The 24,546-nt window shown below is 41.7% G+C and overlaps 1 protein-coding gene across 2 annotated transcripts in view; it reads right to left on the minus strand.

Annotated features, from left to right (window-relative positions):
* IQGAP1 (IQ motif containing GTPase activating protein 1) overlaps nucleotides 1–24,546 on the minus strand; it is an 81,413-nt gene that overhangs the window by 39,242 nt on the left and 17,625 nt on the right. Inside the window, exons 3-9 of one of the 2 annotated variants that reach the window (XM_032953186.2) lie at nucleotides 14,077–14,233; nucleotides 12,028–12,105; nucleotides 10,985–11,061; nucleotides 10,527–10,594; nucleotides 4,217–4,330; nucleotides 2,453–2,631; nucleotides 725–815 (exon numbers count right to left, since the gene is read on the minus strand). In XM_032953186.2, the coding sequence (XP_032809077.2) occupies nucleotides 725–815; nucleotides 2,453–2,631; nucleotides 4,217–4,330; nucleotides 10,527–10,594; nucleotides 10,985–11,061; nucleotides 12,028–12,105; nucleotides 14,077–14,233 (764 nt within the window). The other variant, XM_076066806.1, reaches the window with a different exon arrangement.

Raw genomic sequence — 24,546 nt, forward strand, 5'->3', positions numbered from 1 at the left:
TAATCTGTGCGATGGATAGAGCACCTATTGCTCGCCTTAGAGAATGCGTAAACTTTTGCTTACCCGCAGTAATTCGTTTCACTCAAAGAGTTTTGTAGAGTGCTTCCCACGTGAGCTTATTACAAAAACACACACCTATCGGGCACATCGCGGCAGTAAACAATGCACCACAGGTGTGCGCGTATGCCTGTGCAGACACACCACTTCGCCAGTGCCACAGCAGCTGCCTGCAGCCAGACCAGCACGGACCAGATTTCTGACCGACCGACCTTTCCGTTCACAGTCTAGCATGGCATTGTAACACGACGCCGCAGCTGTAAAACATTAGCTTGGTTCTGTTTAACTCAAGATGGAATAATCCACTGAAATTTTCTTCACCACGGCGCACAGGGCCAGCATGTATTAGGCGCGTTGGTGCTTGTATAATCTAACCACGTGCTATGTCCAATGGAGCCATTTCACCGGCACGTTCTGCTGTAACGTTCTGACCCTGTGCCCCGACTGGACATCTGTGAAAAAGCGCTCGTAGCTCATCGGATTCCTCCAGTATAACTCGATATTCTGATTCCGATCCTTGTCAGTTCACTTGGATACGTTTCAATGTTTGTACACTTGTTTTTTTATACCCAAGCAGGCCCTTACCATGTCTATATACGGCATCTTGTTTGTTAGATGAAGGATTTGCTACACATCCCGTGCGTAAACCTTGAAGTTATCTACTCACTGTTGACTTTGTTGATGTTGCCCTGGATTTCAGCTTGAGTCAGCAGTTCCTCGTATACATCCCTCTCTTTGCTGGAGGAATCCGACATAGACTGCAAACCAATTATTAATAGCATCATTAATAAGTTAAGTAGCGGATTCATAAGTGCAGTATTTTGATTGACCAATTAGGTGGTCTGATTAGCCAAAATACCAATTATCTTATAGCCGAGTTGGAATTACAGTCTACACTCGCGGAATATAATTTGTCGTATATGCTCATTTGTGGCCTGGACGTTGGCCTGCTGAAACCAAAACTACAAGCCACAAAACCGTTTAATTTTCCCTCAAGGCATTTTTACCATAAAGCAGTGCTATACAGAAATTCAGTGCATGCAACATGCATGTGACATCACCTATATTTATATGGTCCTGCATGGCATAGCAGGTGCGTGAGAGTTGCGTTCAACTGCACACATCGTACCGGATGGGTTGTGTCAAAAGCAGTTTGCAAGCATGCAAGAAACCTGGTCATACGAGTACCTCTCTGCCAAAACGACAGCTATAAATTCCTATACAAATGCCTACCCTATCATGGTCATAAATAATTACTGTACCATTTAAAAAATTTCATAAAAATGTCATGTGTAGCATAGTGACACTAAAAATGTAAACTCAAACTTGATCATCTACATTGAAAACTCATTCTATATTGAAAATGCATTTCTTTAGAACTGCGTTTAATTTAGTTTGTTGTCCTTCCCCCGCACCTCCAATTAGCACAGTTGGCTATGTACGGCGCAAACATACGTACACTACACATTCGTTTTTTCAGCATGCTGTGGGCATCTACCACTACATTTATGTTGAAAAGTAAAAAAATGGCCACATCCCTATTGAGCTACATTTGAAATGCACAGGAGCCACATGCGGCTCTCAAGCTTCCGATATGACCATCCCTGTTACATACAGCATATTAAAATGTTGATTTAGTTGTGTAAACCCCATTTGTCTGTACCAACTGTACCAGTATTTAGCCTAAGACAACCTGACCATCCTCCATTTGTGATTGGCTCTCGAGTAATGTTGAAGGCAGCATTGGTTGCATGAGAGATTCAGGGAAATACAGTAAGTGATGTCACACGCATTGCATGCAGAAGCTGTTGCTGCCTCACACTGAATAACGTGGACAAGGCCTTGGTTCTCAATCCATGCCAAGTCATTTGTTAAAGCTAAACAATACAAGAACTGGAAAGGGCCACTGCCAACTTAAAATATTACTTGATAAATCAGAACAGCGTTTATTTTCCTACATAGTGGCACTGAACGTCAGCAACAGGTTAACAGGTTACAGGATACAATATTGTTACTCTCTCACTCCTTCCCTTTCCTTCTTTCCCCCACTCTCCATTACCTCTCATTTCCTTTCCTCATTAACACTGGATGTGAACCGCTATTGCGTCTCCGTTATTACTAAGCGATTCTTATATCAACAATGTGACATCATGTACGTTGTCAAAACATTTTCACTTTTAAAAAAGTTTTTCAAACCACAACATTTTTTTGACACCATAAAGTGTGTTAGGTCGCAGAACATTTTTCCTAAGTGTAGGGGAAGCCATCGAAGTTCCACTCTCATTGAACAGAGGCTACACACAAGTGGGCTAACCGTGCAGGTTGGCAGCACTGATGGCTTAAACCCTCACGGGTAACAGGAAGAGACGAAAAGGGGGCAAGAAGAGCGCATCACCTTATTGCGGGCGTTGGTGGCCTTGTCCTGCTTGGCGTGCAACAGCGTCTCCTGGTAGACTGGTGCCAGCGGCTCGTTCAGGTTAACCAGCATGGCATTGGGGTTGCGCAGCGCCACCATGGTCTCCTTGGCCACGCCATGATCGATCGCCTCGTTAATGGCAATCACTGCCGCGTGCACTGCAAGTGGACACCAGAAGCACCGTTTGTGCGTGTCCGTGTATGAACACATGCGCTGAGCAAATGTTTCTTCGTGTATTATATTCCAGCAACTGTGTTGTGGGGACGAGTGTTTTAAACTGAGCTCAAGCAAGTGTCTAACATCAAAAAGTCTGATATTCAATATATTTAAAAGATTACCGATGAACGAACACGAGAATAGGTTTTCCCTTTTTTTCTGGCAACAAAACAGGTGTTGAGATGTTAAAACACCAAACTGAAACATTTTACAAGGAATCATGTCTGCATGAACCACAATTCTTGTGGTCAAAATGCAAAAAAAACCTCCGATAATATATGCATTGTCTTTGAAACTGATTGGTCCACACCAGACAGCTTTCTTTTGAGCCTAGTCTCAAAAGGCATCCCTCTGGTCTAAGGCAAAGGAGGCCCCATGATGTAGCTGCTCACCCCGAGCTCTCATTACTCTGATAGTGGCATTGTCTTTGTGCTGTACGCCTTGTGGCGTCCCCTGGTCTAACACCGTTTGAGACGAGGCTCAAAAGAAAGGTGTCTCTGGTGTGGTACAATCAGTTTCAAGGACAATGCATATATTATCAGAGTATGTTTTTTGTTTTCATTCTGACCACAAGTATTGTGGTTAATGAAGACATGATTCCTTGTAAAAGGTTTCAGTTCGGTGTTTGAACATTTCAACACCTGCTTTGTTGCCAGAAATAAGGGGAAAACCTATTCTCATATTTTGGTACTGGCAAAGGAGGTCCCATGATGATGAACTAACACGTGATACATTTTCGTTCAATCAGAATAATTGCGTGGGCATATTGTGTATGTACACGGGTTTTTTTTTTTCATTTTAAAGCATGGCACAAATTCATAGCTTTTTCTGTATTTCTATTCTCATTTGGATTTTACAAATGCATCAGTTGACAATTTTAAGGGAACTGGTAAGCTATGTATTACTATGCTTAGGAAAGATTGTGTCCATCTATCCAAGCACAACTCACGTTAAAAAGATACTATAGAATCCATAAACTAATAATACAGAGCCTACCACACTGCTGAAAATATGGATGGGGAGATTATCCACAAAAACATGTTTTTTCATTTGAAATTAAATGGATACGTGCAGCGCAATTAACGCACATGCAATGTCCCATTAACCACAGAGAGCGCCATTGCTCATTTGTTACACGCTGATAATGTGTATCTTTGGAAGTGCTTGCATGCATTCGCCTCCTTGCATATATAAGATATTAATCTCGTAGTAATCACCCTAACACAACGGAGGGCTCCAAAAAATAGTCTGGATTGCCAGACTGATAATGTGCACGTTGGCATTTGGCAGTATTTAGAGGGTGAGTCACTGTAAAAGCACTGATTTCCATAACCACTGACTGAAAAGAAATAAAAACTGAAAGGATTAAATGTATGGCTGCCCAACATTAAAAAAGAAACATAACTGACAAACGAACACTCTGACTAAGAAAACTCAACATTTCACAAAATACAATTGCAAAGACTTCTGAAATGCATGAGGAACAGTCCGTGTAAGAAAACTGTGCCAGCGGAGGGAGATACGTACGTGCAGCCTCGTCCACAGACAGCTCGTTGGCCAGGATTCCGCCAATCTTGCTGAATGCCGGCATTTGAATGCCGTACTTTTCCAGCTCCTTGCGCATGTTGTTGATCTCCTCCTCTGTGAACACAATGGTCATGGCCATGAGCACAGAGCTCTGAAATTACACACACGTGCGTGTACACACATCATATAAATGCTCTTCATAATAAAGGTTTTTGGGTTAGAGCGCGTTATTTATAAATGTGTCATAATCCTCCACCACCCGACACGGCCAATCAGCAAAAAAAGTGTCACGTTGACAAAAGACAAATAATTCACTACTTTAGCCCACCGGTGTGTTGAAGAGTGAATCCACAACATTTACAGTTTGAGTACGACGTTTCGCTGGTAATTACATCCAGCATCATCGGGCAATTCGCCAGAATGGTAAAGCCCTCGCTTGCTCTCGGTCTTAAATAGAGCAGCAGGGTGACGTCATCATTTAACTCATTTCAGGTGCAGTGATTTGAGGTGGAGGGGGGGGGAGTATTGTAATTATGTAATCGATTAGTAATCAGTCAATGGTTATGATTAGTAATGAGTTGTAGATTAGTAATTAGTTGTAATGTGTTAGTGATTATATGCTATGTTAGTAATCCGTTAATTAGTATGTGTTTCCCCTATAAGGAATTGTAATGTGTATTATTTAATACTACGCTTCCAGGCCGCACTAAGCCTGTAGCTGTCAGAGCGATTAAAGTTATTTTTATTTCTCTCAATTTCAATGGATTCTATAATTAGTCTTTGCCAGTAATAATTAGTTTTACACAACACTTCAACTTTATCAAAATCAATTGAGTGTCCTTGTTGACAAGCATGTTCTGCCACTGCCGACAGTTGTGTTTGAGATAATTTAATATTTCTTTGATGTACTTTTAGTCTTACGCTGATGTTACGTCTGTCCAATAAACAATTAATCCGATATACACCTTCTGTTGATAATTTAGGTAATGCGTCTTTAGTGCAAGATACTAGTTTTTGAATTTTGTGTACTGTACCAAATCTTACTGTAATGTTTTGCTTTTGCAAAACACGGGCTAATTTGTCAGTTACTCCTGAGATATATGGAATTTTTATTGTTTTAACAATCTGATCGCTTTCAGCAGTATTGCTTTGCGATCGTGATTTGGCATTCAGTGCTCTGTTAATTTGAGCATTATTGTAGCCATTCTGTCATAGTGCGTCTTAAACGTGTTTGATCTCTCACACTAGACTTTCACCATCTGACACTGTTTTAGCCCGATGTACGAGCGTCTTGATAAGAGAGGATTTCTGAGCTGGATGTGTTAAACATATAAATGCTCAATTGAAATTTGGGCCATTGCTTGAAATGTCCGCCGATTATATACACGTTTGTTTTGAGGCACTCAGACCAATGTGGCGAGTTTTTATGATGCGATATCTGATCAAGTGGGCTTGTGCAGGACATATCGCTTAGAAGTGATGAGAGCCAGTGAGGGAGACTAAATGTTGAGTGACAGTCAAAGAAGGAAAATACATCCAAGAGGATGTCCACCGTAGAGATGGAGCGATGAGATTGTGTCCAGGTGCTGGATTAATTGTTCATTCATTCATGGGACAGTGAGGGGTCTTCATCCAACAGTGGATTGATCATGGCAATGAGGACGATATGATCAGTCATCATCCGAATACAAAGTCTTTCAAATAATGGCAGAGATATACCCTTTCAAGAATACTTTAGAACAGTGCGATGTAAATACTGATTCTTACAATAGCAAGCTTCACACTAAGAACACAGCAACAACAGCTGAAAAACGAACATATGAAAACGAATTTTAAGGGTATTAAAACAGAAATTTGTTGTGGGATGGGATTTGTAAGGCTATAACTTGTGCATAATAAAGGCACTCTTTTCGAATACTTACTTTGAAAACATTTTATTATTAATTTTAGACCAGTCTCACAGTAACATGTGACTACAGACTACATAGAAAATAAAACGGCAAGAAGGGGTGATGCCTCACAATTCCGGGTCCAAACTGGCTTTGGCCAAACTACGCTGGGTAACTTATGCAAGCGTCACATGACATTATCAGCTGCTGCCAGATTGTGGAAACTGCGTGTGTGCTCATTTGAAGACAAGCACGCACATCCAGCAACCACCATGCGAGTGTAAATGTCACCTGTCTAGCCACGTCAAAGCTGTCATTCTTGCATACCCAATTACAATGCGATACACGAATGTTAGTAAATAAACAGGCTGTCCATTATAGATTTTAAAAAAAACAGGTGACCGGGTGACTCGGGGGGACGGGGGACGACGACCCAAGACGTTGGGTTCGAATTCTGAATGCCACTCACGTTCACACCGTGATTTCAAGTGTAGCGAGTAGACGGTCTCAGCCCAAATTTTGATATAAAGCTTTCGTGACTGCAGTAATTCATATTCTTAGCTCTTTCGGTAAAGTCACGTTGAAGGGAAACAATAAAATATATATAAACAATAAAAATTCTCACGACGGTCGTCAAACCGACACACCTGATGACGACCGTTTGTGTTATGGTCGAAACGTCGTGAGATTTTTTTATTGTTTTATATATATTTTATTCTTTTATTGTTTCCCTTCAACGTGACTTTACCGAAAGAGCTAAGAATATGGTCTCAGCCCAGTCACAAATAAGCGCATGAAAAATACCAATCGCGTAAAATGTCGTTTACTTTATATTTTGTGCATTTCAGCTGCGGGGATTTAAGGTTTTTTTTTGGTTTACTGGCATGCAGTGGAAACTCTTCCTGAAAGGTATGAAGAAGTGCAATCTAGTGTTGGGTGGCTAGCCTCTTGAAGTGACACTTGGGAGTGGTTTGTCATCTTCCAGGGCTGATTACTTAGTAATGTATTAACCTGCAGACTGAGAATTCTGAAAGCGTGTTCATCTCATCACACGACCCAAGTGGGAATTCCAATTTTTGTTCAAATGAGCAGAACTATAATGTGGCAATGTACAATTTTAATTGGAAGAACTATCAACAAATTCCGTGTATAAAAAATGCTCGTGACAATTGCTGTATGTTTTATCAATCCTGTTGTCCTTGTTGAGCTCAAAGCTCTAAACATCGCTACCCAAGGCTGGGTTGATGCTTCAATGTCACGTACTGTATACCAGTCTAAAAACATACTGTACAGCATTGGGAAATCGGGCAATTTAGGAGTTTAGGTCTCCATAGAGAAGTCAAGTTGTTGCAGTAAGTGCATTCAGAGTGTTCTCAAAGTGGTGTATGAAGAATTCACTAAGTACTGTATTCCTAAAGTACAGTACTGTACAAATTATAAATAATGTTAGAAATGATTGTAAGCAGTAGGAGTAAAATATAAATTAATTTATTAAAACATGCCGATGAAAAAGAAGCTGTGAGCACAACTGTGTTATCTTTTCATAACAAGATGGGACAATGGATGTGCCTTCAACAGCTGCATTAAAATTGTATGAAAATGTGTTTTAAAGGCTCACGAGCACTAAAGCAAAAAAAAATAAACTCAGGAGTAAAAAAATAAAGTTGTCCTCATGCACAATTTAATCGTAATGTATTTTCACGCCCCCCCCCCCCCCCCCACTGCTGAATATGTTAGTAATTCAACAATCCGATTTGACAACGAATAAAAAAAATGTCCCAAGCTAACTGCTCAGCCCTTGCAACCGTCATTCTATTAATGGTAAATTACACCCAGTGCTTTTGCTGTGGCAGGAAGCCCCCCCCACCCCACCCAGTATGTGGGAGGGGGGGGGGCTCTGTCTAACGTAATTCCTTCCTTGAGTCGAACCAGGCTCAACTCCAGACGCGCATCTAAGTGGGGCAGCTAACAGTGATGTCACCGGCATTACAGACTTACAGATTGTCGCTTTTGTGGGCGTGTGCCACGATGGGCATTTTGCCACAGCGCAGTACATTTGTGAACAGGTAAAACTATTTTCCAGTGCTCGTATTAATTACAGTATTCTTTTTTTATATTTTGGAGTTACGAATGACAAACAACAAGCACATAATAAAGGAATTAACTCAAAAGCGTAACACTCTCCCAAGCCAAGCTCTGTGCGAAGGTATCAATATTTAATATGAACGTTTGCCAGCTGTAAAAAAAGTGTTATCAGTTATATGTGCATCGATGTAGCTATGCTGTCGACACACACACATGTTATGTACAAGCACATTACATACATAAAATTGCATAGGAAAATTATGTTTTGCTTGGATTGAATAACTAACGTTTTATTTCAATTGCCTAACACCTAAGCAATAAAGAGCCTAGCTCGGATTAGACCCGATCAAGGACACCCAGCACACAGTCAGTGATGACTTGGCAGAGGTAACATGAAAGGCACGGTGTATCCTGGGGCAGGGCTGAACCCGGTTACAGCAGGATTGAGCAGATCAAATCCAGAAAAAAAACTATTAGCTGCACCTGCAAATGCTTTTTGTCAATAGGCGCCCATAGCAACACATCATCCCCTTTGACACTCAAGACTAAATAAAGCCTCTGCACTACTGTACAGGGGGTCAGGTCGGGGTAACCACATACAAGTATTTTGTTCATACCAATGCTCAAGAGTATAACTCACACTCGTTAAAATTATTGGTTATACGCATTCACCGAATTATATAATAGCACCAACTACACGACAAATAACCACGAGACATTGGCGAGGTGTAGTAGAGGGAGTGTGATGTTTAAACATACAACAAATTGGCCATCCTTTTACCGCACAAGTTCCGCGGGTTCCTGCTAGTAACAATAATATACGATTATTTATCAACGTATCACGTGGTTGTCTTATGAAATGACGTCAGCCACGGGAATGCGGAATTTCCACAACTCGGGACCACAAAGAAGAACACAGCACTGTTCCTTTGCTTACTGTTGAGCAGGGAAACACTGTGACTTGGCCTCACCCATTACATCAGACGGGGTGCATATTACATCCAACATTCACACTATTTCGGTTTAAAGCTTTCGTGACTGCAGGGATTCATCTTCTTGGTTCTTTCGGTAAAGTCACGTAGAATGGAAATAAAATAATACAAATAAAACATAATTAAATAAAATTATCACGACGTTTCGGCGACAACACAAGTAGCCTTCATCAGGTGAAGAAACAGAACTGTCGGGAAGACAGAGCTGTCTTCTACGTGACTTTACCGAAAGAACCAAGAAGATTCACACTATTGTTTTCATCAATGTGATACTTTTATCATTGAAATACTGTATTCCTCTTCATGTTTACTCCCCCACCCGTGGAGAAAAATGTGCCAAAGACGCACAATGAGCAATTTGGTGAATACAATGGTTCACGGTTTAAGTAAATATGTCTGTTGACCCACGACAAAGTACCTTATTTGGATTCCTTGCAGTGAAACTCTGCACGTGTTCCGTGATACGTAAATATCCTAAATCTATGAGCAGTCACAATTTCTCAGAAAACAATCTGTTTATACAAAGACCCTCATTACAGAAATCTATTATTTTGAAGTGTTCATCGGTTCAGTTACGCAAGTATGTTTGTTGTGAACACCGTTATACTCTTTTGCTTGGGTTTAATTTGTATATGCACCAACGTTTAATATTCTGCCTCCTTGTATCACAACGCCAAATCGCCTTGAATGTGCCCAATCTCATCAGCTATTTGAAGACAAACACAGGATTGAGCCTGGATAGTGCTTGGATGGGTAACAAACATAATATAAAACAGGTGTTCTAAATTTCTACAGGTCAACGTAGCAGCTTCCATGTTGATGCTCCCGGCATTTACCAACCTGCACGTAAAAAATATAGGGAGGCCCTCATGCAACAGTGGACTAATAAATGGGCTCAAAATGTACACATGTACCACACCTCCGATTATCATGATTGGCTACGTATGGTGTGAAAGAAGTTCTAACATACATCTTACTGGCTGGCTCTCACATGACTGACACTTTTTCATCTCAACGGCTTCTCATCTGCTTCTAAAAAATATGTATCCATTTCAACACGTATGATTCTCTTATGAATACACGTCAAATGGTATTGGCCATGACTTTCAAGGGGCCACTTATTAATGACTGGATTTGGCACAGAAGGCATCCTTGGGTTACTGGGGCACGGGTATGAATTTTCTCATCTGTGGTGCGTGTACATCCTTAAATCTTACCACAGCAATTGTGTGCATGCATCAGATTGTTCAGTGGACACACCACACACACCAAACAAGTTGGGAATTTACTTGGTGCCGAGCACGCAGGTTCAAGAGACACAATTGCCAGCATTGTTTCACTTACCGGTGAAATTTACTTTCCCATACAGGTCTTGTATCTGGGGTGCAATGCCCAGCTTGAACAAATACAGGCTAGAAAACAGAACATAAGAGCCAGCTTAAAGAGGAATATCAATAAAGAAGTTTTTTTTTTACCAAAGTTCTGTTTAGAAGCAGAACAAACTTTTTCCAGAGAAAAGCCACACAAACAAGGATATCACACTCAAAAACCTATAGATAGGTCAGCGACCCTCCACGATGTTATTGCCTTTAACATAACACTTCATTGCACTTAAGTTAAGATTCCACATACGTACAGCCATATCTGTGCGATACACCACCACCTTCAAAGTGTTAGATTACAGGCGCGTGCAGCCACGTCATGCAAATGTGCATTTGGAAAAAACAGGAAAGACGAATGCAAAGAATGCTGTCGATTTATGCTTCTGCAAAGTGTGGATTTTTTGTGCCAGCCTTCTTCACCTGAGCGCATGGATGCAGTAGATAGACCGTGGCATGTTTTTCCGGTCGTATATGTCTGTCGTCTCGGGGTAGAAGATCTGGGTAGACAAAAAAACACACACACACATTCACAAAAATGTATAATGGTGAAGCAAAGCGTTCAGCGGTAAGATACTTGCCAACAATTTTATTCCGCATAAGATAAAAGTTATGCACAAAAAACACGTGGATATGATATATTGGCACTATTCAGTGCACGATGTTGCCGAATCTGGGTTTAGCTATATTAACATGTTTAACCTCTTTAAGGAAGTTCCCGCTTCCATTACTGTATTTAGAAGATCCTTGTGAAAATTAAAAGCTATAAAGTCACTGAATAACAATGTTGAATGCTAAGTAGGCTAAGCAGACCACTTAAATATGTGCATATGTATGCATCCTGTAGTGCAACAAGATAAAGTGAATGGTACACACATAAAAGCACAGTATTGTTAGCTAAAAAAAACCTTAGACATTGCTGAAGGCACAAGTATAGCGTTTTGGTCATGGGGAAAGATAATCCCCCTAATTATAACAAAATGCTTCTAATTTGATTTCAATTTAAATCAGATTATTTTGAACTCTTACAGCAAGACCATATACACATTTTTCTACTGAAGCAATACTGGCATAACGGTTCAGAGAAGTGATTTCTTTTTTATTACCGTGTAGCTTCAACGCTCTAAGTCGAAAACACATGTTAAATGGTCTTACATCACATTTTAGCATCTGCACAAAGGCAAAAATACAATTTCAATTTAAAGGTATTAATAAGAGTGACTATATTCCATGAATAAAAAAAATAATTACCCATGAATGGTGGCTTTTTTTTATATTCTAGTTTAAATAATGCTGAGCACAGGATGAAAAACATTATGCAGCCTCATCTCTCTCTTCCATGTGCTCTGAACAACACATCAGAGGCACGGCCCGTCACACACACCCACAGCAGACAGCTGCACAAGCAAGTGGATTGGCTCTCTCAGGGTTTTGTTGGGGCAAGGGTGAACTTGCCCGTAGCTCACCTTGGGCAGACCGATGGCTTCCATGGCTCGGAGCCAGTGGATGATGTTGTCAGTGTGTCGAAAATGCAGTCCCATGGCCTGCATGCAATATAAGGCAAGCACAGGCAGTATTACAATTAAGCTCTTGTGGCTTCTGTATATGCAACCAAGTGGGTTAATTTAGCAAAAAAACAGGATAACCGCAGCCAGTGCTTTCCACACTGCCACAATCCTCAGGCTGTTATTGTCTTGTATTATGGTCATTATTTGGCGATGCTGCGTTGGAAGTGGCACACAAGCACAAATAACAAAAAACTCAACGTTTGTGAAGAGCACTGCCTTCAGGATACATATCCTATTTACATGATATGAAGAAGAGCCATTGCCTGAAACATCTATTTTATAATTTTCCTGTTCAGACAATGTTATTGCCAAATTTGTGAGTGCCTTCTTCCAAGCAATCGGTGTGCCTCTTCCTAAAGATGGCAAATCACAGGACATTCTGCAGCACCCACAGCGATTGAGCCAATTTGGGTACAAAATTGTTTGTTTTGAAATATCATCCTGCAGATAAATGGCAATGTGTGTTTCATCCCAATAGATGAGCAGTGCCCAGAGCTTTACAATGACACCATTGTGCCCATCACAAGTATCCTCCAATTACAGTCAGCCAAGGGGGGGAGATTTCCGGCAGAAAATGTGTCTCGGGCATTGGCCTAGAGCCAAAAGGGTTTTAAGTGACATACTTAGGCAAATACAATTTTCAATATGAACAATTTTCTTTTCAAATGCATAACAAGCATCCCCTGAACTGATTATTGCAAGTGCTTGATCGCTACAGGTTAATAAGGTAGGTTCTCTTTAGTTTAATAAAATGTGGTAAGGTTAGTCTTGTTCAATGTTGTACTAAAACTACATTTGACATATAAATTAATACATGTTTAAGTATCCCCACACGCAAATTAGCATAGGATGGTGTTCTTGGTAAACCAGAGCTGGTGGTGAAACTCCACATTCCCGTGGCGGGGACCAGTCTATCCACAAAACAACCAATGTTGACATTCCACAACGCATTTCATCAACCCTTTGTAAATTACTCAACTGTCATTATGTACATCACAAATGTCTCGTCGGGTAAATGTTTATGTATTTGTTGACCTATGAACACTCTTAAAAAGGGTAATTTAGCCCAGGAATGCATTTCTAGGTTGATTTTGCCTTGTTCTCACAGGGAACCTATATTCCCACAATGCAATGCACCAAGCAACATATTATAACTTAACTGTGACTCAATAGCTATTATTAAGTAACTACTCATATGCCAACAAATAAATTGTCATCTGAAAACATTTTTTACATTTAATTATCATCAGGCCCCATGGTGTAAAGTGCAGTCTCCAATACTTATTTACTGCATCTCTCTGTCCTCGCCATTTAATTGTGATGGCCACGGTTGTTTCTACATACGGTGTAAAAGAAGTTCAACATACAGTAAAACCTTAGATTGCGAGATTAATTCGTTCCGGAAACGTGTTTGTAATCCAAAGCACTCGTATATCAAAGCACTCGTATATCAGTTGTGATCACGTGACGCTCGGCGGACAAAGCGTATACGTACTACTCGTATTGAAAGACCTCGCTCGTTCATCAAATTAATATTTATTTTAAAATGTTGCTCGTCTTGCAAAACACTCGCAGACCAAGTTACTCGCAATCCAAGGTTTTACTGTACATTCATACATTGTGCTATGAAGGAGGGCCAGTGGTCCAAAACGTGGCCTGTTATATATATTTTTTCGTCTAAGGCGGTGTTATTGAGAAAAGCGTAATTTTGTTAAACTGTGCTTGTGCACCACTGCCAACATAGCATCACCACATAATAGATTAAAATTCTGGACTCATGGTTCAACTAAACGTTGTTAAGCATCCTTTTTTACTTCAGGCTAAGTAAGAGACAGCTTGGGGACTTTACAATGTCACAATATATACACTGTTAGGTTTTGATGTGACGCAACAAGTCTGCTCTGAATAAATATTCTGAAGCAGACGACAGTGCGGTGGAATAGGTGCCTTGTAGCGCGTCTGCTCTTTGTCGTAGATCTTCCTCAGCGACACGACTTCCGGAGCGAAGAAGTTCCCCAGCTTGGAGAGGAAGACGCCATTCATGAGACCCTCCTCCAGTTCGGTGGTCGGGGGGAGCTCCTCATTGAGGCACGCTTCCATCCACCTGTACGCATGCACACACAGCAGCAACATGCCAATGAGCCTCCCTTTTCTACATTTTTATGAGGTCGCACTCATTACACATAAAAGTGCTTTCCCACAAATGAACGACAATACCATGCCGACCTCGTCAAGGAGAATAAATGATCACGCGAACTCCCGTCATCCCCGGATCATCGCTTGGCTAGCCATCGAACAAAGACGGTCATCGTATCGCACACTTTCAGGTGGACGCGCTTCTGCTGCTGTCAGGAACGCTCTTGCTTCCGATACGAGGAAACCACTGGAGCGGTGCACTTTTAAATCTAGATGAAAAACAAATTTCTTTAAAACTACCTTGCGTTTAGTTTGTTGTCCTTCCCCGCACCTCCGATTATCATGGTTGGCTACGTATGGTGCGGAAGAAGTTCAACATATATATACATTAAAAAAAATTATCCCGACTATCAGTCGGGGAAAAGCATAAATTCAGGCAAACTCTTGGTGCTAGAAAATAACCCAGGAAAGTGGACACCACAGAGCAAACTCTGAGAACAGCTCAAGTGGCTTCTGGTGCAGATGCAGAAGGTGGGGAACAACAGTTTCCCACATCCCCTCCCCCCACCGAGACTAATGTTCATTTGTGTTACAGTCAAGTCCTATTATTTTAATTCTCAGAAATGGAAATCAGCAAAATTATGTGCAGAACCAATTTCATGGCCAATGTGTTTTTGCGCAGTCACTGGTAACTGACCGAGACCATCAACGGCCGTTTTCACAGCTCCAATAATCATTACCAAGCATCATGGGTTACTGTCCTTAAAGCGAGCACAGCATAAATAAATGTTCCCATGTTCGAACTAGTGTGGAACAAAGCTCATATCAATTGCAGCCCTGAGACAGTACAATAAATTGCACATTACCATGGCAAAATCCAATATCTTCATTAAAAAAACCTGTCATGACTACCCACCAACATGGTACTCAATTTAAGGGCACCCAGAGGGATGAAGGGCTAGAAATTAAATTCACGACCTATCAAATGTGTCACTGTGCCACTTGGCCAGATTGTATACTTAGCACGGGGGGGGGGGGGGGGGGAAGTGTTTAATTTCAATACACACTAAATAATGAGTAGTACAGTATGTTTTAAAGATTGTATTTCACAATCGCGACTTTATGTAGGCTCACTTAAATTTTCGCCTGTAAGCTAACAGCACGTAATTGAGGGTAAAGGATAGTTTTTCTAACCAAATAACCCCGAGACCGGTAACACTCACCGCGACAGTTTTCTAAATTATATTGATACAAGTGTGTTTACTTTGTACATGATCAAGGTGAAGCTCCACTGGGAGAGAAGCTTGTTATGTAAATGAAGCCGTTCACATGCAGAACACAGTGATAATTGCAAAAGGAGATAACGCAATGTGAGATGCAGAAGGGATTAATACTGGTTCACAGCACAATACACCTATTCAAGTGCTTCAACAAACTAAGGACTCTACCAGCTCTTATAAATAACCTTTTTTTTACTTAAAGCTCTGCCGAGGTTTAATTGAAGCATAAAAATCACGAAGGTAATGAGCCGTTTTAGGGTATTTAAAAACAACTTTCGCATCTGCCGAGGATTCAATGCTCGATGTCAGTGTATAAACAGATGAATACATAATAGATACTGTACATGCTTAAATAAATAACCAGGATAACACCCACATTGTAGCAACATTCAGCTTGACAACAATGGCTCTGAATGTAAGGCATGAGATGACATTCAATATGCACGGAGACAAGAGAGGCAAGGCATTGGTGCACTCCACAGGCACAACGCTGGCAGAGACACCCATTTCACAGGTAGCGGATGCCTTAAATGTATTATTAATATACACACGCGCAGCCCGCATTCAGCACATTGCTGGTTGAGGGCCTCCCCATGCCGCGCGGGTCATAAGGTTTATTTGACCATCTTTCATCAACATGCTGGCCAGTGTGCGTTGATCAAGGCAGGGGATGTACCGTGGGCGCATAACCTATATTAATTATTTTTTACACAAAAAAAACTAAACTGTACTAAAACAAACATTCATTCACAAGGTAAAGCCCACTGATCTATATAGCTTTTTCAGAAGCGACCTGGCCACAAATGATAGCCCAATGAAGTGGCTTATCACGTGGAAATGTATATATTTAGAAAGAAACGCGTGTTGATTTTAAATGTGGTGGGAAAACCCGGAGGACCCGAAAAAAAATCCACGCGACCACCGGAAGAACATGCACCCTCCAAATATACAGGCGTCAGGGTCGGGATCGAACCCACGACCTCCTGTGTACAAGGTGAGGGATTGTTTTCCTGTTGTGCATGGTGGGCACTTATTTAAGCACTATCCAAGCTTTGCTTCTGATATCTGAAAAGCCCGGGCACATTTCTGAGTGATTTGGACAGAGGCAGACAAACAATTGCATTGAACAAATGCATCAAAGACAACTCACAACACACACACGAATCCAAGACAGGCTGTTCAGCCAGGGACATTTATAACAACCTTCGGTTTTCTAATAACTTGCTCCACCAGATCATTCTGTACTTGGGAAAATAACTTACCAAGGAGCCAACTCCTTCACGTAATTGGACTTGTGTATGTCGGCAACTATGGATAAAAATTACACGTGCTTATTTTGGCGATGCGAGACTGCAGAAGCTTTTTGCAGACCACATCCTGCAATCTTTGGTGTGTCTGTTTAAATAGCCATTTAGAGTCAAGAAGAGGTTTATTTTGGTACTGTCCAAAACATATTTGTCTGTGATATCGGCTGTAAAACCACAATACTGTACCAAAACTGGAGTAGACTTGGCAGTCTAAACAACGATTCTAATTCTCCTTGAGAGTCAAAAACACAGCTATATTTTCAATTACACTTTTTGTTCTGGTATATTCTATAACCAATGAGCATCACAACTAGAATACACCTGATTTCATCAGATATCAGAAGCTAAGCAGAAATGAGCCTGGGTCGTGCCTGTATGGGCGGCCACCAGTATGACAAGTGTTATCGGCTATACACGAGAAGATGTGTGGTGGACAGCAGACAGCAAAATGTTCTGCACACTTCATTACACCCATGTCTATGCTCCCTGCCTTCACCAACCAACATTGACTAGCGCAGTGAAGTATGATCAGATAACCTCGATGATCCACATGGTTTAGAGAAGCTCTGGTCCAGCAGTGGATTGACAAAAGGGTTGTACATGTACAAAGTTCAAAAAACAAGTATATCAGCTCATTGCAAATGAATGTCAATCCTTTTTTGATCACATAGCAGAACATACCAACTACAGTCTGGTTTCAGTGAGAAGAATTTTGAGAACGGGCAACAAGATGACTCTTGATGTGTGATAAGATATTGCCAAAAACACACACAGTGCTAATAATGAACACTCAGCCTCACATGCTGGTGGCCTATCTGCAGTGCATCAGAACAGCTGTTGAGCAGCAAGCCCTTATGTGGGCCTATAGGGTACAATGAAGGCTGCAGCAGTGCTACAGTGGCACGACAACCTACTAAACGGTGATAAATGCAGTACTGTGACATCAGTTCTGGAGCTAATGGGCTGCCTGTGAAACAGGATGTTCTGGCAAAACAACAGACCGGAACAGCAATATTGAAAAGCAACGGATAGCAGTCACGTGGGTATATTTTACAAATCTAAAATGAAAATCCAAAAAAATATATATAAAAAAAAACTTCATCACCGTGATGAATATGTTTGTAAATAATTAAAGTGTGTTTCAGTGTCCATCACCATGAGCAATTACAGCATGAACCTCGGCAACATTCGAGAGCGTTAGCTTCCTGTAATGTTATATTGGCATAATGCATCAATGTACCCTGCCTCGCTGCATTTTTTTATTACTAAATGCATAACTTGGTAACAACAATGTCCAAGTTTCCATCCTAAAGGTCAGCAACATGCACAAGCTGCAAGGAGGCGAGTCTGGAAAATATAGCAGGGGTGGTGATGGAAAGAAAGCATCTTGAAAAAAAATGGGACCCTTGTGGTACAGTGGACCTATTGAGCGTGGGCTGTAACTTAGGGAGTTTTGTGACTGCGTCCGAGAAGACGTCGAGAAGGGCTTGAGACCAGAGGCTGCAGTCAAACACGCAGACCCTTCAGGGGGACCCCGCCACTTGCGCCGGAGCCGTTTATGCGCAGTTCGTATGTATTTTCACGTTTCAGCACGTTATTGTATGGATGTATGTCAACTTATTTTGCACCGTACGTAGCTAACCGTGCTAACCGGATGAGGGTCTCCCCGGCAGTCATCTAACAACTGAAAACTAAGTCACGTCTGTTATAATAATTTGGCGTCCTCTGGTCTAACACAGTTTGAAACGAGGCTCAAAAGAAAGCTGTCTCTGGTGTGGACCAATCAGTTTCAAAGACAATGCCTTTATTATCAGAGTATGTTTTTTTGCTTGCATTTTTACAAGTATTGTGGTTAATGCAGACATGAATCCTTGAAAAAGGTTTGAGTTTGGTGTTTTAACAACTTAACACCTGTTTTGCTGCCAGATAAAAGGGGAAAAACGTATTCTCAATCATTTACAGCTCATTGTTAATCCACTACTGCAGTGTTCTTCACTACTTTTCAGAGGGCGGCCACTTTCTCCGATTAGACATCATCAGTGTGAGGGCCGCCACACATTTGAAACCATTGGTGTTTGACAGCAGCACGTTGGAGCGGGGTGTTTTCACATTTGCGTATTGTCAGAGGCCGCATGTCAGGGGCCGAGTGGGTCATGGGGATTGTTTGACCATACTTCACCTCGCTGGTCAGTACGGGTCAGTGAAGGAGGGTGTCCACCGATGTTATCCGTGGCCAGAAATCAAACTCAGGTTGCCGGATTCATAGTGTAGCAGGCTGTTATCGACACCACCACTCCATTCAAAGTGAATGAAATTACATTTGCAGCAATTGAAAAACTGCAGTCATGTTGTTGCCCGTTCCCAAAATAAAGTCACTACATTATCGGTTTTAGGTCCCCACTGCATGTTTTCAACATATCAAGACGTGGAAAATCTTCCGGAGATTGGTCAATTTTAATTGCGAAATTCATTGGATCGGCTGGCAAACAGCGTTGCTAATTGCCCAACAATACTGCCGCATGTAGCAACTGACTCATGCGCATACCACCGAACAGAATGTCATACACACGCACTTTGCAATATATGCAGACACAGAAAGGCACAGCTGCTACACATGACAGTGATCAAATACGACACTGCAGAACTGTTAAATACCGCCATCTGTTTAATAAACACGAAGGCAGTGTGTCGAGTTTAATGCAGTACTTTATAAACTATGGTTAATATAAACACTGAGTGGTGGAGTGCACCTACTTTAACACTGCTACCACAGCATGACGAGCATGTTTACATCCACATGTCGAATAAAAGATAGTGTACTTCACTGGGCTCTCACGTGGTTTCTTTAAAATTGTTTTGAAAATAAGTTACTTAGTGAAGAACAAATTGACTAATGTACAATACTTATCGAGAAGACAGCAAAAGGTTGACATTTACATGAACTTTCTACAACATATACTTCAGGGTGTGGGTGATGCACACCTGTACTCCAGCACATTGTTGGAGAGAGTGGTGGACTGTATAAGTAATAATCGTGATGGTAAAATGTCATAACATACCTGTCAACCCTTACACAGTTACCCAAATTCTTGTACAAGGAAATTTAGTTTTTAGGTCCATAGGGCGTACAGTCGTTTCAATACGGGCAAAAAAATGTGTCTATTTGGTTGTATTTCTCCCTTGTGATGGGACTTTGTAGGATGAACTTTGAGATTTATAAGGACACGGGGTGACCAAAAGTCTGAATTGGTCTGGAATAAGGTAGGGCACTGATAAGGGGTTGACGGTATGTAAATGATAGCTGCAGACTATGGGCGAGACCAGACAACCGCCAAAGGCCTGTGGCGAACTCAGCCATGCATGCCAATGCACCATTTTATGTTACAGAATCTTAAATGACGCACTCCCGCCTCGCTTAATGGACAGCCGCAGGCTTTCTGGTCCACATTATCTTCGTCGATGTCATTACATCGTCATTTTTATGCACGAGCGAGGAGCGTCACGATAACATTTATCAATGGCAAAGGCAGAGGATGGTGAATTGGCCTCATAATTAACGTGCATTCGGCTCATTTGCCTTAACTACAGGGCCGTGAGATGACCAGTAGGTGGCATTACATGAAGTGGTGAACCTATCTGTGTGGATTTGGGTGTTATCCACTAATATTTATGAGTATTCTTCAGACAACCTGGCTTTCTCTCACTTAAAAACACAAAATAAAAACCGTCCAAACATCCTAATGCAATAATCATGTGAAAGTTTTTAAACTCTGTGAAGCTTTCCCCAATATCTAAATCATAAGAACTGATGCTATTGCTCTCGAACCTTAATTGTACTGCGATGCAAATGCAGTGCACACAGGAATTGGATAACCATCAATGAATTGGTAATATTCCACAGCAACATTAATTTATTAACAAATATATCAAATTGGACAGAATGCTGGGAAAACATTACTCATAAAAACTTTGGCAAGCTAACACAAATGCATGGGGAGCAGTAGTAGCAAAGCGGTTTGTGGACTGTGTTCGATTTATGGCCATGGCTAACATTAGTGACAAATGATATCTGAACTAGTCTTGTATTGAGGCCACCTCTTTGCCCAAACCGCACTGACCAGAGTGGTGAAGGTCAAAAAACCGCCACGACATACACGACAGCAGCAGATTGACAAACGGCAAAAGCACAACGAATTGTCGAACGAGAGGTCACGAACGACGACCGGTAGCCATGGAGGACGAGTGTAATGGTCGTTCTCAACAAGATGCATCCGAGGGGGTTAGACCAAGAGGCCGCTGTTTGAGTTGGCGGGGTTACGCACGGAATTCATCAAGCCACACATGTGAGAGACCAACAAGCTGCTTGGGCATCCTTCATGCAGACCGCCCCCACTCCCCTCCCCGGGAGACTAGGCCTGGCAGGAAATACCAAAATGCTTTCATGCATGCCAAACCAAACACAGCAGACAGCACCTACGCTGCCGCCCGTTTACTAAAGCCCCGCTAAAGCTCTGCGAATCATGACGTGCATGGGTGCTGCTTGGCACTCGGCGAGAATTATGCTACGCTAACCTTCTACACTGAAACGTTATCTTGTTTAAACATGTTCTTAGCCTTTTGATTAAAAGCTTTCGTGACTGCAGGGATTCATAATCTTTACGTGACTTTACCGAAAGAACCAAGAATATGTTCTTAGCCGTTATGCTTGGATAGGGGAAAAATACTAAAGCAAGAGTAAATTCACCGGTGCTCAAACTCAATTCCATAACATTTTTTTTAGACCTTTGTATCTTGGGAACCAGTAAATAAGGAGTATTTATATTGTGATAAGCCAGCCAATGCGATTACAGAATGAGGACAAATCTGTGATGTATTTTTGCAGGTTTAATTCAAACTGGTTGTCCTTTTATGTGTGCCAGTCCCGTATGCTAGGTGTGTGGAGTGTGGTATATATTTGTGCAAATGTGTTGTGTTCTGATCTGCCTAGACTCCCTCTGTCACAAAAAAGGATATTATTTTGAAACTGCCAATTGACTTTACTGTCAACAGTTACAGTGAGGGGAAAAAAGCATTTGATCCCCTGCTGATTGTGCGTTTGCCCACTGACAAAGAAATGATCAGTCTATAATTTAAATGGTAGGCTTATTTGAACAGTGAGAGACAGAATAACAACAAACAAAAATCCAGAAAAACGCATGTCAAAAATTTTATAAATTGATTTGCATTTTAATGAGGGAATTAAGTATTTGACCCCCTCTCAATCAGAAAGATTTCTGGCTCCCAGGTGTCTTTTATACAGGTAACGAGCTGAGATTAGGAGCACACTCTTAAAGGGAGTGCTCCTAATCTCAGCTTGTTGCCTGTATAAAAGACACCTGTCCACAGAAGCAATCAATCAATCAGATTCCAAACTCTCCACCTTGGCCAAGACCAAAGAACTCTCCAAGGATGTCAGGGACAAGATTGTAGACCCACACAAGGCTGGAATGGGCTACAAGACCATTGCCAAGCAGCTTGGTAAGGTGACAACAGTTTGTGCGATTATTCGCAAATGGAAGAAACACAAAAGAACTGTCAATATCCCTCGGCCTGTGGCTCCATGCAAGATCTCACCTCGTGGAGTTGCAATGATCATGAGAACGGTGAGGAATCAGCCCAGAACTACACGGGAGAATCCTGTCAATGATCTCAGGGCAGCTGGAACCAGTCACCAAGAAAACAATTGGTAACACACTACGCCGTGAAGGACTGAAATCCTGCAGCGCCCGCAAGGTCCCCCTGCTCAAGAAAGCACATATACATGCCCGTCTGAAGTTTGCCAATGAATATCTGAATGATTCAGAGGACAACTGGGTGAAGGTGTTGTGGTCAGATGAGACCAAAATGGAGCTCTTTGGCATCAACTCAACTCGCCGTGTTTGGAGGAGGAGGAATGCTGCCTATGACCCCAAGAACACATCCCCACCGTCAAACATGGAGGTGGAAACATTATGCTTTGGGCGTGTTTTTCTGCTAAGGGGACAGGACAACTTCACCGCATCAAAGGGACGAAGGACGGGGCCATGTACCGTCAAATCTGGGGTGAGAACCTCCTTCCCTCAGCCAGGGCATTGAAAATGGGTCGTGGATGGGTATTCCAGCATGACAATGACCCAAAACACACGGCCAAGGCAACAAAGGAGTGGCTCAAGAAGAAGCACATTAAGGTCCTGGAGTGGCCTAGCCAGTCTCCAGACCTTAATCCCATAGAAAATCTGTGGAGGGAGCTGAAGGTTCGAGTTGCCAAACGTCAGCCTCGAAACCTTAATGACTTGGAGAAGATCTGCAAAGAGGAGTGGGACAAAATCCCTCCTGAGATGTGTGCAAACCTGGTGACCAAATACAAGAAACGTCTGACCTCTGTGATTGCCAACAAAGGTTTTTGCCACCAAGTACTAAGTCATGTTTTGCAGAGGGGTCAAATACTTATTTCCCTCGTTAAAATGCAAATCAATTTATAACATTTTTGACATACGTTATTCTGGATTTTTTTGTTGTTATTCTGTCTCTCAATGATCAAATAAACCTACCATTAAAATTATAGACTGATCATTTATTTGTCAGTGGGCAAACGTACAAAATCAGCAGGGGATCAAATACTTTTTTTCCCTCACTGTACAAGCAAAATCTTCGTAAAATAAAACTTGAGAATAGGTTTTCCCCGTTTTTATGGCAACAAAACAGGTGTAAAGATGCTAAAACACCAACCTTAAACCTTTTACGAGGAATCATGTCTGCATTAGCCACAATACTTGTGGTCAGAATGCAAACAAGTATTAAAAGGATTCAGTTTGGTGTTTTAACATCTTAACATCTGTTTTGTTGCCGGAATAAAGGGGAAAACCTCTTCTCATGTTGGTACTGGCAAAGGAGGTCCCAAAATAAAACTTGTTTCGGGATTTTTTTTAAATTACCGGAATGTTTTATTGAATAACGCGCGGTCAAACGACATATAAATGTGATGCATATCACAGAGTAATACTACTTGGAATGAACCGAACTGCGGACTTAAAACACTCTTGAAATGTTGTCGCATGCTTGTTGGCTGACACACCCATGTTAGCTGTGCAACCCAAGGTCTGCATGTGTGCCTAACCAGAGCCACGCCTAAACGGGGGTGTGCGGTCTTTCAATCTGGACCGCCGCCACTCACCGCCATTGAGTAAGTGCAACCCCATGCAAAGTGGGTTCATGCAAGACATTTGTTCCGAACGTCAGTCAACAGAAAAAAATTGATAGACACTTCACTGCCATTTGCTTTAGGCAGATGCAGTGCGTGGAAATGTTTTCGGTTTTGCAAGCATCACGAGAACCGTACCCACAAAGTGGAGCTCCCTCAATGTTTTTTCTTTTTTACCGAGGCTCGCGTGGGAATCCATCCTCAAATACCAAACGCATCCACAAATCCTTGCTACGCCAGAGAGCAGGAAGACAGTTGATGAAGATTCTGCTTCACAGCTTCCAAAAACATTCTGAGCAGGTAGTGGAAATCTGCCTCGCTGAACAAAATAAGTTGTTGAAGTGCGAGACGTACAATAACCCTCATCTTTTGCTAGCGCAGCATTATCAACCACCTGTTAACTATGCAATAAAGTGTGCACAACAAATCTAGGCGTCAACTGCCACACCCTGGTTGTTAACAACAATGTGCATAC

Source organism: Petromyzon marinus, chromosome 13 (genome assembly GCF_048934315.1).
Source record: "Petromyzon marinus isolate PM22_M1 ecotype Great Lakes invasive population chromosome 13, UKy_Petmar_22M1.pri1.0, whole genome shotgun sequence".
Classification (NCBI taxonomy): domain Eukaryota; kingdom Metazoa; phylum Chordata; class Hyperoartia; order Petromyzontiformes; family Petromyzontidae; genus Petromyzon; species Petromyzon marinus.